The sequence below is a fragment of the Tasmannia lanceolata genome, unplaced genomic scaffold (assembly GCF_043159265.1).
Source record: "Tasmannia lanceolata isolate RefF3 unplaced genomic scaffold, GAP_Taslan_0.1 ptg000012l, whole genome shotgun sequence".
NCBI classification, from domain to species: domain Eukaryota; kingdom Viridiplantae; phylum Streptophyta; class Magnoliopsida; order Canellales; family Winteraceae; genus Tasmannia; species Tasmannia lanceolata.
This window is the reverse complement of record NW_027518689.1, coordinates 32,048,831-32,066,078: the sequence shown is the minus strand read 5'-3', so window position 1 is coordinate 32,066,078 and position 17,248 is coordinate 32,048,831. Positions and strand designations below refer to the sequence as shown.

Here is a 17,248-nt window from a genome sequence, read left to right as displayed (position 1 = left end):
CATATCATTATTCCTTGTAAATAAATTCACTATGCTTTTCTAAAAAAGAAATCAATAGAACCAAAAAAAAAAAAAAGCAATTTATATTGGCAACATTATGTTTAAATAATTGCACAAACCCAACTTACCCTTTTCTATCATAATTGGCTTCTGAGGGATTTGTGGGTAGTGTAATAATAACATTTAAGATTGTTTAAATAATAAAAGACAAGATGAATTTGTGCAATTATCAAAATATGGTAGTGCCAATATCAGTAGCATAAAACACTTATTGGAAGAATCTCTAGAATTTACAGTAGCATAAAACAAAAGGCAAAGGTATCGAATTTACAGCCTAAAAAACAGGAAATAAACCTCTAGAATGATTCTGATTTCTTCCCTGAGACCCCCTCTCTTTTCAGCTAATAATAACTGATTGGAAGAATCCGAATAAGACTGGCTTCAAGTTACCTGAAAATCTCTCTACATTCTGGAATCCAATCTCTTTCTCCCCAATTCAGCATGAATTTTCAATCCGGAATTGTCAAGACTGTTCAGACTCATTGTTCCTTCTCCAAAAAGCCCTCCTCCACCACACCTCGAAACCCCTCTGAATGTTGGGGCAATCCTCGCCCGAATTCAAGAATCTATCAAACCAGGCAAGCAAGATTTCTTGCTGCCAACCCAATGGCAATGTGAGAATGGTATTACTAAGACCATCCTCAATCACATTCCGATCAAGCCCCTTCCAAGCTCTTCTCATCCACCCAAAATCATCATAAAATGGCTCTAACCATGTCTGTAACAGTAAACACCTCACCTCCTTAGACACCAAAATCTGCCCTTTTCCGATCCCGACGAACAGTCTCGATGTAACCCGGCTCACCTCGTACCTGTTAAGATACATCAGATCATATATGGTAAGATATGACCTTAGAAGGTGAGATTATACTATCTATCTTGGTAGGTAGAACATTAATCCTATATTTATCTTCATCTTATCTGTTAAAGATTAAATAACACCATCTCCAACAGCTTAAGCTTTTTGGAGTAATTGGTTGTTTCACATGGTATCAGAGCAAAGGTTTTGTGTTCAAAACTCAAAATCCACATCTAATTGGCCAACCCAAAAGAGGGGCCACATGTAGGCCAATCCTAAAGGAGGGGCCACAAGTGAAGGGGGAGTGTTAAAGATATAAAAGATTAAATAATACTAACTCCAACAGCTTAAGCTTTTGGAGTAATTGGTTGTGTCACATTATCTAATTACCTTTATATGTTTATCTGTATGTGCTTTATATAACCATATATTATTGTTCATGAAGATCACTCCGAGACTAGTGAAAATCAAAATTTGAACAGTACCGGTGTATCGCCGGAACCCTAGAATGCGCTTCCGAGAGGTCACTCTGACTCGCCCATGAGTTTACAAACTCATCAGCTATCTGGCGGTCGATCAAGATGTCGAGAATCCAGTGCAAATTGTCTGCCTGCCTGGAAATCTGACCCACATTCATAAAATCCGATGACGCCGCACTGAGAAAATGCGACCGAAGGAGTTTCAGGCAGCTGTTGAAGGCAGAGTAGAGTGATTCTTTGCTGAGGTCTTTCTGAGAGGCATTTTCTCGAAGCATTTTCGAAACTAGGCCTTTCATGTCTCTCCGCGCCTTCTCATCTTTGCCTTCTAGAACCACTTGTAAAAGGCGTAGAAGGGTTTCCTCGCTGCTTCCTTCTTCTTCTTCCATGCCGAATTCGAGAGAAACTCTTTTAAGTACTTCACCTGCTCCCGCGGTCTGAAGGTGGAGCTCTGAGAGCAGAGAAGTTACCTTCTCTTCTTCTTCTGCCCATGGAGCTGCTTCTAAGTACTCTAGACATGATAAAACCCCCGCATCGAAAAAAATTGCAGCTGAAACCTATGAATAAGAAAAAACCCAGTAAGAAAAAACCCAGTAAGGAAAAACAGAGACTTAACTCAAAATATTAGAGGAAAGAAAAAGGTTTATTACATGTGATAGATGGTAATCTAGTATGATTAGGTGATGACATATATCACAAACAATGATTGTTAGATATTTTGTTTGCCATGGTCCAAACTTAGTATAAATGTCAGATCAAACACTTTTGGTCAGACAATGTGGCGCAGCTCAAAATACCAAGATCAAACAAAACCAAGAAAGAACAAGTAACAAGAAGAACTCGTACTAAATCTCACGTATGCCGTGAATATAAATTTTTATTCAATCTCAAAAACTCCCCCCCAACTCTAATCTTCCATTTCTTTTATTACATCTCCAAAAGATTTCCAAAATCTAAAAGTAGCTAAAAATAATATTAGCATATCTATCTAAAATATTAAAGTTTCCTTAGCTAACAACTAGCTACAAATAAGAAAAACAACTAGAGCCTCTCAAATATAGTAAATAGCTAAATTAGAAAATGATAACCTTTTAAGAAACAACATACTCAAGGGAAAAAGAAATCATATTTTCCAAATCTTGAAACTTGCTAAATCTTAAAGCTTGTAATCTTGCAAGCTTTCCAAGAATGTATGTTTCCCATATCATGTAAGCTTAGCAAGTTTCCATTCCGCCAAAACGCCTCCTTATTTATGAAACTTTCCGTATTTTCCTCTTGTGAAACTTCCACTCGTGAATCGTCCTAAAATAGCCATCTTCAAAATTTATTGCTAATTTTTGGATTGCATCACAATGGCACTGTTTTCCTTTCTACAAACATACAAAATACTTTATCTCAGTAGGAAAGATTCATCAAACTAGTTTTGTTAGTACACCTCAGCTATTGACTGCATCAATTACATGTAATAATTCTTTCCTCTCATACAAAAATTAAAAAAAAAGAAAAAAAAGATGATGATGCAAAGGAAGCCCGAGAAGATGAAAACCCCAGCAAGATAAAAACAAACCCAAACCCAAAATTTCAATTAAAAAAAAGAAGAAGAAGAGGAAAACAGTGCAATTGAAGGTGAAACCAAAGAATAGGAAAATAAACAGTGAGAAAAAACAGAGCCATAACCCAAAACAATCAGCAAGACAAAAACAAACCCAAACCCCAAATTTCAATCAGAAGATGAAGAAAATAGTGCAATTGCAGCTGAAACCTAAGAAAAAGAAAAACCCAGAAAGAAAAAACAAACCCACAACCCAAAATTTAAAAAAAAAGAAAAGAAAAAAGATGATGCAAAGAAAGCCTAAAAAGATGAAAAAACCCATCAGACAAAAACAAACCCAAACCCAAAACTTAAATCAGAAGATGAAATTTTAGTGCAATTACCTTCAAAATGCCCAAAACTTTCGAAACGTCTTCTTTCATGAGCTTTCTTCTGAGGTCTTTACAGTACATAAGACGAAGAGTCTCCATATAAATGTCAACATCATCACAGTCTGAAATTTCAACCAAATGGGGCAACGATCTCTGCTGCTTAGACCAATGATCAGAGATCTGAGTAGCAAAAAATCTACTATGGGCCACAAGAATCTGACGGTGTACATTCATCGAAACACTCAAACCATCTTTCGAGCTTAGTGTTAGCTTCACATCACTAGAACTCAAATTATTAAACTGATTCCCAGGGCTACAACCACCCATAATCTCTAACACTCGTTCCTGTAACAAAACCTGCTTATCTTGTATTGAGATTGTAGATTTCACAAGGGGATTAAAATTCATGGCAGGAATAGGGTTTCTGGAGTGAGAATCAGGCTCACTCGACATCATCTCTAACAGGGTCGGACTCGACCGGGCTTTGTCCGGATTCGGAGGGGGTGACAGTGGGTTTAAGAGGCCCGCATTGAGGGCGTTGTTGAATTTATTGTAGCTTGAAGGGTATGGAGCAAAAGAAGAATGCATGAATTGAGAATCCATTACTGGTTGAAACAAGGGTTGGGGTGGAATGGGAGAAGAGGAGGATGAGATGGGGTTTTCACGAGAATTACGAAGCTTGGATTTGTGATGGGTTTGGGTGTGGGTTTTGAGGAGTGCCATGGATTGTTTGTTTGTTGTTTTTTGTGAAATGGGGGAATAGGGTGGTTTTGGTAATGAAGGAAAATGAAGTGGGGCGGTTTTTACTATGAATTTGAATCAAGGATAAAGGGTTGCCTTGAGAAGAGGGACAGAGGGAAAACAAACAAAAAGGAAAGGGAGTATGAGAGTGACAATGGAAAGTGGTAAATGATGTAGAAAGAGAGGAGCTGAAAGGGATTTTTGAAAAGAAAAAGAGAGGGTGAGGGTTACAAGAAAAGTAGCAATCAATGCATAACGCATAAAGAGAAGAAGGCGGGAATCCTTTAAATTTTATTAATAAAAATGATTGTTACAAGAGCAAGGAATAAAACCTTGCCTCCAAGAAGAGAAACAAGAAGAATAATTTGATACAAATTTAAGGAATATACTCCATAGGAGTAATCTTCCTTACAAATTTGAATTATAGTAAATTCCATAGGAGATAATATTTCTCTCTGTTTTTTTGTAATATAATAAATTGGCCATGGGATCTAACTTTTTTAATAAGGACAAGAGTATAGGATTCAATCTAGATTTTCTTGATACCTAAAGCAACACTGTAGCCAAGGCCATCTCTCATTGCTCTAAGTTTAGCTAACAAGTTAGCATTCATATCATAAAAGTTAAGGAAAATGATATGGAGACCGAGAGTTCCACCGAGCAAGGGACCTGCAATGAGAACGTGACATGTGTGCAAAAAAAAAAATCTGATCTTGTTGATTTCCCTGTATCTAAGCGATGGCACACATCACTTGTGATATTATGGCGAGAACCCATTTGTTCAGTCCCCTTTTCTGGGGTACTCTCGGTTTCCTTAGCATTACTCAAAAGTTAAAGAAAACAAATCTCAATCAATACTAGGATTGTCTTTAAAAATACTTGAAAAAATTTCAATAGATCACTAAGCAAATCACCTTATATAAACAAATATTTAAGGTTTCCATAGTTTCTTCCTTTACAACAATTACATTTAGAGGCTATTTTAATATTTTTATCTCTAACGTGATCATCAAAAGGCCCGAAGTTTCCATATAAAAATATTATTCTTTAGTCCATATTTGGGCAGATTAATTGTTTCATATCAAATTTCATGCAGATTTGATGAAGAATTTTCTATCATTATTAGGACATCAAATAAGATTATTCTCATTACTAATGATCTGTAGCTTTGAGTGTATCATCCCTACCCAAACCATGCATGTGGTGGGATCCACCATTGACACAATGTTTTGATAAGGTTGGTCCCCAACTAAAACTCGAATCCATGCATCGGGTGGGCCACCATTTTACTTCATGGTTTGATGGAGTGGGTCCTACAATCTCCATCCAAGCGTAAGCATAGAGTGGACCCCACCATTTTACACCTCATGTTTTGACGGTGTGGGGCCAATTAACCGAACCCCGATGGGTTCAACCGTTCAACTATAAAAAAAAAAAGTCGGGTCGGGCAGGACCGGCCGGGTTGGTCTCAACCCGACCCGACCCGAGTTGCACCCCTAATATTTTATGACTGCCTTTTTTTTTTTACACTAGAAGGAAGTGGCCTGGGGAAGAAAAGGGGCTAGATAGAAAAATGAAAAGAAGAACCTATTAAATTCAGAGCGTGGTGCATTGGTGATAGTGAGCAGATCCGGCATGGAAGTTTACACAAGCTGACACACCATACCGTCCATGGTCAGATACTTCATGTTGTAATAAGTACGATTCAAGCTGTTGATTTGGGAAATGATATATTTGTCCCCCTTTCTTCCCCAGGCTACCCCTTGTAGAGTAAAAAGAGTAGTCATAAATACACTAGAGGGGGTGGCCCAGGGAAGAAAGGGGGTCCAATATATCACTTCCCTTCAAGAGCTGGTGGGACCCTTTGTTGTAATTGTTCTTGTCGATCAAAGAGCTTGTAGAAACCAAGAACTGAGGAGGGGAGCTAATAACAGCAGCCTCCTGTGTTGATATTGGCACTCCTATATTTATTATGTATTTTTGTGAAGGGATTTGCTAGCATCATTGCGTAGTGTCCATCGCAGATAGCCTGTTGCATGTCAGACCAGCTGTACAGGCTCACTTTACAGCAGCTTTTGTTATCATTAATGAGGTGGCTCGTCGACATGCAACAGACCATCTGCGATGCAATGGACGCTAGGAAATCCCTTGTATGAATGACCTGTGCGATTATGACTGACTGAAGAGCAGCTAAAGCCTGTTGTACTTATGTCAGAAGAATTCAATGCCCTTGATTGCCACAAACATTGATAGGGGGTGATTTTGGTGATCAAAAGGGGCGGATATATCACTTCCCCTTTAGAATTTCAAAATAAGAAAATGTAGGATACTACCTGCATGGATCAAATCGTGGTTTAACCATGCCAATTTCATTTTTATTTTTTTCATAATGTCTGCTCGTCCGTACACGCATGAAACAGATTATAAGTTCTTGAATAACGATATGGGTAATCGATTTGGGACCAGCAGTGGAATGGAACAAATAGCCCCTTAACACATTACCAATCTTTCCTTTGATTTTGGCTTTCCCTCCATGAAAATGGCAAAACAACCCCTCCATGCCTGAGGCACGTGGAGATTTGTTAGGTTACACTCTCGGTTCCAATCTCGTTACCCATGTCCTCAGCAAGTTATTTTTCAAAGTTTGCCGATTCTCATTTCAATCTTTGACTCTTCCTCAAAGAGTAAATATTGTATTCCCATTTATCTGTATTCAAGAATGAAAGAGACTAGTAGGGCTGCAACTCGGGTCGGCGGGTCGGGTTTTGGAGAACCCAACCCTACCTGTGAAATATCTCGGGTCGGGTTTTTTTTTTGGAAAACCCATGATTCCCAAACCCGGCCCTACCCATGATAAATCTCGGGTCAAGTCGGGTTTTTTCACGTTGACGCAATTTTTTTAAGGAAAATTCTTGTTTGGCAAGACAACTCAACTCATAGAATCAGAAATTACACTCACATTACACTTGAATCAAACAATGCTGTAATCAAACAATGTTGTAATTACAATCAAACAATGCTGAATCAAACACTTGAATCAACTCAACTCATAAAAGCAGAAATTACACTCACATACAATAACAGTGGGTGCGTGGGTTTTCACTTTTAACTTTTAACTAACAATAGAAAAAAATGTACATACTATAGCTTATGTAACTCGGGTCGGGTCGGGCCCCTTCAAACCCGGCTCGACCCGAAACCCATGAAACCTGAACCCAACCCAGGCTATTTTCGGGTCGGGTCGATGCGGGTCGGGTAAAACCCGGCTCGAGTTGCAGCCCTAGAGACTAGGTTAGCCTTGATTTTTCATGTCCTCGTATAGCTGTTTTCCAAAGTTCGCTCACTATCGTTTCATACTTGGACAGTCATGTGGAAGAGTTGATTATCCTTTCCTGTCCTTCAATCAAGAATGAAAGAAAGTGAACCTTGGATTATTCATGTCCTCGTTTTGTTGTTTTCCAAAGTTCGTATATTCTCATTTCAATCTTTGACGCTCACACAGAAGAGTGGATTCTCCAGTCCCAAAGTCTTAGAAAAGTTGAAAATAAAGATGAAAGGTCCTCATCAAAATAGGGAGTGCGGATATCATTTCCATATGTGTACACACACCCACGGTCCATGCTTTGTGGACAAATACTATGAGACAGCACATCCGGAAGAAACTCTAATTGGGTCCATTAATGTCATGTCAGGCTAAACTTTCAAAGTGCATATGGTCAGCCCCGCCAAGGAGGTGCAATATCCTAAATATCATGCATTCGTAGAGTTTTATGTGATGGGAACATTGGATGTGTATTTTTTAGCCACTCCATCTCTATTTACAATATCAAGAGAATGGATCCAACAAGAGCATATGCCATAAAAAAAAATTCATGGCAAAAGACACAAGAAAAGCAGTCTTCCACCGGCAAAATAGAAAACTAGTCTCAATGTAAAAGACGCACGGTGAGGAGGAATCCAGCTATAGTAATCGTGATAGAAAGAAAAGCTAAGTGCAAATTACTCACAAATGACTGCCTCCTGTAGGTTGGCTAAAACTCAACTTCGATGGTAGTGCTAAAACCCCGGTGGAGCAGGCATAGGAGGTATTATTCGAGAAGGTATTATTCGAGGAGGTATCAATATCTCTCACCAAAAAACATGGTACCAGAGTCATTGTCTCACGCCAGCCGGTTTCTTAGAGTAGAGTAGGTCAAGTTATGACCGAACCACTATAAATCTTGTGCCTTGTGGATGCTTTCATCTTCTCCTTCTCATTTGCACATTGTGGTGATTGGAAATCTCTAACCCAACTTATGTTTATGTTTTAATTAAAACAAGGGTTAGTGAATGCATGTTTAAAGTAACATCCAAACCCTAGCTCTTAATATCTTTATTGATTAATCAAGGGTTAGACTTGTTAAGGCTTAATTGGTAAATTGACTTTAGTAATCTAATTAATTAAGCCCCAAATTTTTAATTAGTCAATTCACACCCCTCTTCTCATTTCAGAGGTTTGATATTTGAAGCTGTAAAATTCTAGTGACCTTACTTAGGAGTGTTGTTTTAATGCTGGTGGAAGTCCATGCTCCATCTTTTGGTAGGATTGTGGGTATGATCAATATGCAAATATCCTAGCTCTCTAGAAAAGCAAGGCATCTCTTTGGAACTCATAGACTAGTTATGTATAATCTACTATTACTTTTAAGGGTGAGTAGTTCTTTCCTTTTCGAAGGATGGAGAATGGTTCCCTTGGAAGCATAGAGGAGAACTGGTGGTATGTTGTGCTATTTGTAATACAACCGGTGAGAAAGTCTCCTGATAGTCAACGCCAAATGTCTGAGTGTACGCCTTAGTAACAAGGCGGGCTTTGAGACGTTCAATAGACCCATCTAGTAGGTACCTGATGGCAAAGAGCCAACGACAGCCAACAGGTTGGGCACCAAAAGGAAGAGAAACCAACTGCCACATTTTAATGGAGTGAAGTGCAACCATCTCAACATCCATAATAGCCTTCCATCCAGGATGATTGAGAGCATCTGTAACTGACTTAGGCACAGTAATTGAACACATGCTAGAGACAAATGACCGAAAAGATGGTAAGAGATGCTCATAAGTCACATAATTAGAAATATGATGAGCCACAGTAGGTGATCTAGTCTGGGATGCAATAGGTGAATCATGAATAGGAGAACAAATACCGTAAGGTTGACAATCCGACTGTGGAAGAGGATCAGTGGGCTGAGATGGTGCTTCAGTCATCGAAAGAACGACCTGGCGAGGTCCCAGAGTAAAAGTTTTCAGTTCAGAATCCTTAGGGTCCACAGAAGAACTTGTGGCAATGTCTGGAGCACCCACAGGACCTGGCAGAGAATGACCCATCACTAAAGGAATGGGAAGGCTAGAGATGTCAACATGTAACTGAGGACCTGACCCAAACAAATAAGGCTGGTCCTCAAAGAATGTGACATCCGAGGAAACTTATGTCTTTCGAAGGCAAGGGCTATAACATTTATAACCTTTTTGGTTCTAGAGTAACCCAAGAAAATGCACTTCTCTGCCCGAGGGTCTAACTTGTCAATTCCCAGAGACAATTTATGAACAAAACGCATACATCCAAAGATACGTGACACTAAAGGAAACGGATCTCCAAAGGATACAAGACAAAAAATGGCGTTTGACCAGATAAAACTGAAGAAAGAAAACGATTACTTAGGAAGCATGCAGTGAGGGCTGCATCTCCCCAGTGAATCTTATGAACCTTCATCTGAAACATATTCGTATGTATCATATCCAGCAAATAACAAATTTTCCTTTCAGCGACTTCATTCTGTTGTGATGTGTGTGCCCTTGATGATTGAGGAATGATACCACGAGAGGAAAGAAAATCATGAAAGCCATTATCCACAGAAAAATATTCCTTAGCATTGCCAGTACGCAAACAATTAATCGTACATTTAAATTGATTTCCACCTCAAAATAAAAATTACGATATGCATTAAACACTTGAGATCTATCTTTAAGTTAAAAACAACCACGTGGTCCTCGAATAATAATCAACAAATATGATAAAATATTTATGTCCATTTAACGAAGTAGTTTTAGCTGGACCCCAAACATCAGAATGTATAAGTTCAAATGGACGAGACACTCGACTACTAACTCGAGAAGGGACGGACATATGATGGTGTTTTCCCAACTCACAAGACTCGCAAAAAAAGATGGAATTGGAGTTGAAACAAACGAAGACTTCCTAAGCATATCCACAGGTGGATGTCCCAAACGACAATGCCACTGATAGGCATCTACCGAAGTACGAAGAGCAACACTAGCACTAGCCTGATCAAGGTAGTAAAGGCCATCAATCTCACGGCCCAAGCCAATCCTCGTCCCAATCTTCATGTCCTAAAAAACACAATGAGAAGAAAAAAAGGAAACAGAACAGTTAAGAGACTGCGTTAATTGACGAACAAATATTAAATTAACAGGAAAAGACAGAACATATAGAACGGAAGACAAGTGAAGACCCTTTGAGATGGAGACTACACCCATGCCAGAAACAAGGGATGTAGTCCCATCAGACAAGGTAACAGTACAAGGACCCATAGACGGAACAGACTGGAAAGAAGAGAGAATGTTAGGATTACCAGTCATATGGTGTGAGGCTCCTGAATCAATGAGCCATGGACCAGAGGAACTACCAGAGAGAAAACATGAGGGGCTACCTTGATGCGCAAACGTGGCAGTGGGCTGCCTTCCTTTGTCCCGGATACAGAGAAATTCCTCATATTCTGCACGAGGGACAACCAGAGTATCAGGCGTCACAGATGGAGCATCAGAAGAAGAAACACCATCATAAGCAGCAGCAGAAGCATTCGTAGTTCTGTAGAGACGAAGCTCAGGGTGTAAATCGTAGCAATAATCAACGGTATGTCCATCCATACGACAATGAGTGCAAAAAACGAGGCTCACGTCCACGACCACCACCATCCCAACCTCCCCCTAACTCTCGGCCACCACTACATCCACAGCCACAGCCATGTTCACCACCGTCGCGGTCGCGCCCAAAACGACCACCACGATCGGCCCCAACATATGTCACATGAGCCGACCCATCCACCATAGGGTCACCAAGCTGAACCGCTCGCATACTCTACACACAGGAGAAGACATCTGCCAGGGTGGGAAGCGAACCAGAACTAACAAGTTGTTGATGAAGCTGGAGATAGTCAGGCCCCAAAGAATAAAGAAATCGAACAACTCTCATCTCTTCTTGACGCTTTTTAAGAAACTCAGGATCAACAAGACAACAATAAGTCAAGCTCCTGACAGAGAGCAAGGTAATCACTGTAATGGGACGCTACCGGTTTGTCTCCTCGCTGAAGATTAAACCAATCTGAAAACCGATCACAGATACGGGTTAGATTATCCACCCCTGAATACATCGTAGATGCCTGCTCCCAGATTTCTTTCGAGGACTGAAGATACATCATGGAAGTAGCTATATGAGGTTCCATACAACCCCATTAAAATGAGCGAACCATAACATCATCCTCGCACCACAGTTCATATGACTTGTCAGTACTAGCTGGAGGAGGGCGCTCAAGAAAACGTATCTTCCTACGGCCAAGTAGATAAGTATATATGGCCATCTTCCACGAGGGGTAATTTGTTCCATCCAATTTAATGGACATCGTCAAAAGAGGAGGCTCAACATGAGAGTAACTAGACTGAGCATCATATGACGAAGGATGAGTCTCATCAACCTTAAAGGCAGATACTGCCGAGCGGAGGGTCCACATACTCCATAACAAGAGCACCACAATAGAACAACCAACAAATATAATCCAACCACAACAAAAAAATGAGCCTCCAACACCGCACTCAACAACCTATTGCAACAATCACACTAACACCAACAATAAATATCACAATCCCAGATACAAGCAACCACACGGAGGGCAAAACATATGTAGCAAACCATCCACAAGATAATCACCACAATTGCACCAACAACACCAACAACCAACTAACCACACAGGCAATACATGTACCCTCCAATAATCATCTACGACTAATCACAACACCGCCAGCACAATGATCGTAATAAGCACGAACCAAGAATTCATGCGGAAAAAAATGAGTAAATCATAAAGAAAAGGTATGGAAGGTGCTGATTTTTAAAGAAGCGTGGTGATGATAGAAGGTAATCACGCACCCGAATGTAGAGGTCTCAAACAATTACATAGAGAAACTAGAGTTAAAGTTTTAGTCAAATTGTGTAGGGTATGGAATGAGGGAAAAACACAAGATGGGGAAGAGAGAGGTGGGCGAAAATAAAGGGTGGGGTAGGGGAAAGGTGTGGCTAGGGTTAGGGTTAGGTTAAGACGACCGACGGAGATGGGAAGTGAAAACCCAAAAAAAGAGGCAAAACACAAAAATAAGGGTTTTCGAATAAGACGAAAAAAAAAGAAACAGGGGGGGGGGGGGCGAAAATCCAAGAGAAGTAGAGGGATGGGGTTTGACAAGGGTTTGGGTTAGTAAGGCTAAATGATTAGGGTTGAAATCTGTTAGAATAAGCTTATGTAGCCTAAGGCCATTATAGTCTTTTCATATTCTTTTCATAATAAATATATATGTGTGTGTTAGGGCAAAGAGGCTGACACACAATATTTATTCTCAAATATCTTTGTTAACATGGTATCAGAGCCCTAGGGTTTCTCGATGCCCTAGGGACCTCCATTGAAGACCTCTTGTCTTCCTCCATTGAAGCTCATGCCCATGCCCTAACTTCTTCTTCCATTGAAGCCCATGCCCATGCCCTAACTTCTTCTTCTTCTTTTTTTCTTTTTCTTCCTCCATCTTCACTGGTTACCCCCCTGCGCGCCCCCTGGGAAACCCAACTTTCCCTGTTTGTCCCCCCTGGAAAACCCAACTCTTCACTGGTTGCCCCTACGCGCGCCCCATGGAAAACCCAATTTTCCCTGTTTGCCCCCCTGCGCGCCCCCTGCGCGCCCCATGGAAACCCAACTTTCCCTGTTTTGCCCCCCATGCGCGCCCCCCGGGAACCCAACTTTCCCTGTTTGCCCCCCCTGGGCGCCCCCTGGAAAACCCTACTCTTCCATGTTTGCCCCCCCTACGCGTTCTCCCTTCTTCTTTTGTAACATCTTTCCCCATCTTCTTTGACCTATAAGGATAGTGTTTTTCTCTTCTAGCCGTCGGGTGTTCATGCCCTAAATCTTCCCGTTACATTTCTCACCTTTTTTTGGTCGCGACTCCGCTTTGTTACATTTTTCTTTACTTCTTACTTGATGAGTTAAGCTTTGTCTCTATGTTTCGTTGTAGTTCCACAAGTATGAGGCTTCGTGCTTGTTTTTTCGGGGTCCTTCCGGCGGATGTTTGTGGTTTTTCCTTCCGATTGTTTATTTTTCGTGGTGATTTGCTTGTCTATATTTGGCTGCCCTTTTCTGTGATTGTTGTGGTGTGTCTTGTCTGGTCTGCTTCACCCACATCCCATTTGAGTTTTGGTGTTGATTATGGCCTTAGCATCAGCTTCTTCCTCCGGTTCATTTCCGGTGTCGGTGACCTCTATGGCATCCATTAAATTGGATGGTGCTAATTACCCTGCCTGGAGTCGTTCTGTTCACCTCTATTTACAAGGTCAGGGTAAGTTACGTTTCATCACGACGGATCCTCCGGATCCTAAAGATGCTGGGTATGATAAGTGGAGTAAGGATGATGCCCAGCTTCAGTCTCTTCTCTATCAGAGTATGGAACCAAAGATTGCGAGCCACATGCTATTTCTGTATACATCACGGGCAGTCTGATTGCATGCTGAGACACTCTATTCCGGCAGCAATAATCTCACGCGGATTACTGATGTTTACAGTGACTTCTTTCGTATCTCGCGTGGAGATAAGACTGTTGCTGAGTACTATTCGGATTTTGTTCGTCTTTGTGAGCAGATTGATATTTATCATCCCCCATCCACCGACCTTAAGGTCTTGGCTCAACAGAAGAATGAGCTCCGTACTACTCGGTTTTTGGATGGCTTAGGGCCTGAGTTTGTCCCTCTTCGGCAGCAGATCCTTGGGTTAGGCACGCTCCCATCTTTGGATGAGATCTTTTCTCGCGTTCAATGCACTCTACGTCTCGATCCGACTATCTCTGTTGCTGGTGACCAGTTCGCCTTTGCTGCCCAGTCTGGTTCCTTTCGGGGCACTCGTGCTAGGGGTCGTGGTCGCAGTCGTCGCGGACAGGGCCGTGGCTTTGGCCGAGATTCAGGGGGAGGCCGTACGTATGGGGGTCGTGGCTCACGTTATTGCAGTCATTGTGACATGGAGGGTCACACTATTGATTTTTGTTACGATCTCTATCCCGAGCAGCGTCCCGCTCGAGCCGCCCACTTCGCTTCTGAGACACCTGCTGCACCTACTCCTGCTCCCTCAGACACCATGCTCGTCTCTCGGACTGAGTATGAGTCACTTTTGCGCCTACAGGAGAAAGGGAAACAACCGGCTGCTCAACTTGCCACAGAAGGTAGCAACCCATCTTGCTCCCTTAGCCACTCTGCTTCCTGGCTTATTGATTCTGGTGCCTCTCATCATATGACCGGTAACAGTACACTTCTTAGTTCATTTACTTCTTGTGCTCCTACTAAGATGGTCACCTTGGCCAATGGGACTTGATGTCCTATTTCAGGCACTGGGACTGTTACAGCCACATCCCACTTATTCTTATCATCTGTACTCTGTGTTCCTACTTTTTCCTGCAATCTTCTTTCTGTTAGTCAGCTTACTAATCGCTTTAATTGTTTAATAACATTCTTTCTGTCTTATTGTGTTTTTCAGAACCTTGCGACTGGGAAGATGATTGGCTCGGGGCATGAGACAGATGGCCTATACTACCTGGATGATGCTATCACTCCCACGGCGTTTAGTACCTCAGCAGATTCCTTTATGTGGCACTGCCGGCTCAGTCATCCTTCTCCTGAGCGTCTGCAGTGTTCTTCCGTTGTTTCTGGTGTTATTAGTCCTTTTCATTGTGAGTCTTGTCAGTATGGAAAACACCATCGTGTTTCCTACCCGTCTCGTTCTGTTAGTCGTGTCAGTAGTCCTTTTGAGTTAGTGCATTCCGATGTTTGGGGTCCATGTCGTACTCCTTTTATGTTTGGTGGGAAGTACTTTGTTATTTTTGTTGATGATTTTTCCAGGATGACCTGGCTTTATATAATAAAGGATCGTTCTGAGGTGTTTTCTACATTTTGTTTATTTTATGCTGAAATTACAAATCAATACTCATGTTCCCTTAAATGTTTACGTACTGATAATGCCCGTGAGTATTTTTTTGATCGGCACGGTTTTCAGGAGTTTCTTTCTAGTCGTGGAATTATTCATCAGTCGTCTTGTGCCCACACTTCACAACAGAATGGTGTTGCCGAAGCGAAAAATATCGTATCTTGTAGATATAGCTCGCACCATTCTGTATCAGATGCATGTTCCAAAATCTTTTTAGGCTGATGCTATGCTTACAGCCTGCTTTCTGGCTAATTGTCTACCATCTTCAGTTCTTAGCAATCGGTCCCCTTTTTCGGTGTTACACCCTTCTGGGGATCCGTTTCCGTTACCTCCCAAGGTGTTTGGGTGTGTTTGCTTTGTTCAGGATCTCACCCCAGGACTTGATAAATTGGCCCCAAGGGCAGTCAAGTGTGTTTTCCTGGGTTATTCACGAACCCAGAAGGGTTATCGATGCTACAGTCCTCAGCTTCGCTGCAAATTTATCGGTGCTGATGTCTCATTTTTTGAGGATACTCCCTACTTTCCTGCTTCCTCTTCTTTACCGGTATCTCCTCCTCCGTTGCCATTGCCGGTTCCGGTTCCCAGTTTGACACCGGATCCGGTTCAGCGTCCCTTCCAGGTATATAATCGCAAGCGTTTTACTACTTCAGTTGAGCCTTCATGCCCTGCCATCTCTTCTCAGCAAGCGGGTCCTTTACCCTCATCATCTGATGATGCTACTCAGGTTGATGAATCTCTTGATGCCCCCATTGCGAGCCGTACTTGTTCTCGTGCCACTCATCACACTATTTCTGATGCGGTAAGTTATGCTCGGTTATCTCTTTCGTATACCGCATTTATATCATCTTTGTCATCGGTTTCTATTCCCCGCTTTGCTCAAGAGGCTATGCTTGATTCGGGATGGCGAGCAGCTATGGAGGCTGAGATGGATGCTTTGGCCAAAAACCAGACATGGCAGTTGGCTTCCCTTCCTCCTGGTGCTCAGGTAGTCGGATGTAAGTGGGTGTTCACCGTCAAATACCTACCTGATGGCTCTGTTGAGAGGTTAAAAGCCCGTCTTGTTGCCAAGGGCTTTACTCAGACTAATGGGATTGATTATGTTGAGACATTCTCTCCAGTGGCAAAGATTCCATCCATCCGTGTATTGATTTCTTTGGCCGTGAATCAGTCTTGGCCATTATATCAGTTGGATATCAAGAATGCGTTCCTCCATGGTGATTTGCAGGAGGAGGTGCATATGAAGCAACCACCAGGGTTTGTTGCTCAAGGGGAGTTGCAGCATACCGTCTGTAAGCTTAGAAAGGCGATTTATGGTCTTAAACAGTCTCCCCGTGCTTGGTTTGGGAGATTCAGTGAGGCCATCCTACGATTTGGTATGAAACAATGTGCTGTAGACCATTCTGTGTTCAGCTCTCGAAGCAAGGATGGTTTGATTCTCCTGGTTGTGTATGTTGATGATATTGTTATTACAAGGAATGACAAAGCAGGAATACAACGACTCAAAGATTTCCTTCAGAATGAATTCAGCACAAAAGACCTTGGTGTTCTGAGATACTTCTTAGGCATTGAAGTGGCACATTCACAAAGAGGGCTATCTTTGTCCCAAATGAAGTATGCTCTTGATATTTTGGAAGAAATAGGTCTTCTGGGGGCAAAACCTGCACAAACTCCTATGAATCCGAATGTCAAGCTTTCACTTGATCAGGGGGAGCCACTAGAAGATCCTGGTCGATACAGACGGTTAGTAGGACGATTGATCTATCTCACAGTAACTCGTCCGGACATTGCATATGATGTTGGTGTGGTTAGCCAGTATATGAGTGCGCCTCGGACATCACATTGGTCAGCTGTGATTCAGATAGTGAAGTATCTGAAGAAAGCTCCCGGGAAAGGTCTTCTCTTCATGAAGCATAACCATTTGAGGATTGAGGGATACTCTGATGCAGACTGGGCCGGATCTCCTGCTGACCGGC

At 41.8% G+C, this 17,248-nt stretch overlaps 2 protein-coding genes across 2 annotated transcripts; one reads left to right on the top strand and one right to left on the bottom strand.

Moving 5' to 3' along the window:
* Nucleotides 1–255: 255 nt before the first annotated feature.
* LOC143887193 (BTB/POZ domain-containing protein At1g63850-like) lies at nt 256–4,105 on the bottom strand. Its single transcript, XM_077391298.1, has 3 exons — nt 3,271–4,105; nt 1,345–1,892; nt 256–872 (listed from the first exon to the last, which is right to left on the bottom strand). Exons 1-3 carry the CDS (start codon nt 3,979–3,981, stop codon nt 524–526), a joined length of 1,608 nt encoding a protein of 535 aa, XP_077247413.1. The 5' UTR covers nt 3,982–4,105; the 3' UTR covers nt 256–523.
* Nucleotides 4,106–13,514: 9,409 nt separating this feature from the next.
* LOC143888733 (uncharacterized) lies at nt 13,515–16,516 on the top strand. The gene is made up of 5 exons (XM_077393152.1): nt 13,515–13,783; nt 13,835–14,642; nt 14,829–15,074; nt 15,493–16,442; nt 16,501–16,516. The coding sequence occupies exons 1-5, from the start codon at nt 13,515–13,517 to the stop codon at nt 16,514–16,516; spliced, it is 2,289 nt and encodes a 762-aa protein (XP_077249267.1).
* Nucleotides 16,517–17,248: the final 732 nt, after the last annotated feature.

Excerpts from the sequence above, each read along its gene's own strand:
- LOC143887193 (XM_077391298.1), bottom strand. The coding sequence starts at position 3,981 with ATGGCACTCCTCAAAACCCACACCCAAACCCATCACAAATCCAAGCTT. Across the intron at positions 1,893-3,270 it reads AAGTTTTGGGCATTTTGAAG|GTTTCAGCTGCAATTTTTTT; the intron begins GTAATTGCACTA and ends TCTTATTCATAG. Across the intron at positions 873-1,344 it reads AGGGTTCCGGCGATACACCG|GTACGAGGTGAGCCGGGTTA; the intron begins GTACTGTTCAAA and ends GTATCTTAACAG.
- LOC143888733 (XM_077393152.1), top strand. The coding sequence starts at position 13,515 with ATGGCCTTAGCATCAGCTTCTTCCTCCGGTTCATTTCCGGTGTCGGTG. Across the intron at positions 14,643-14,828 it reads CTTGTGCTCCTACTAAGATG|AACCTTGCGACTGGGAAGAT; the intron begins GTCACCTTGGCC and ends TGTGTTTTTCAG. Across the intron at positions 15,075-15,492 it reads TTTCCTACCCGTCTCGTTCT|GCTGATGCTATGCTTACAGC; the intron begins GTTAGTCGTGTC and ends AAATCTTTTTAG.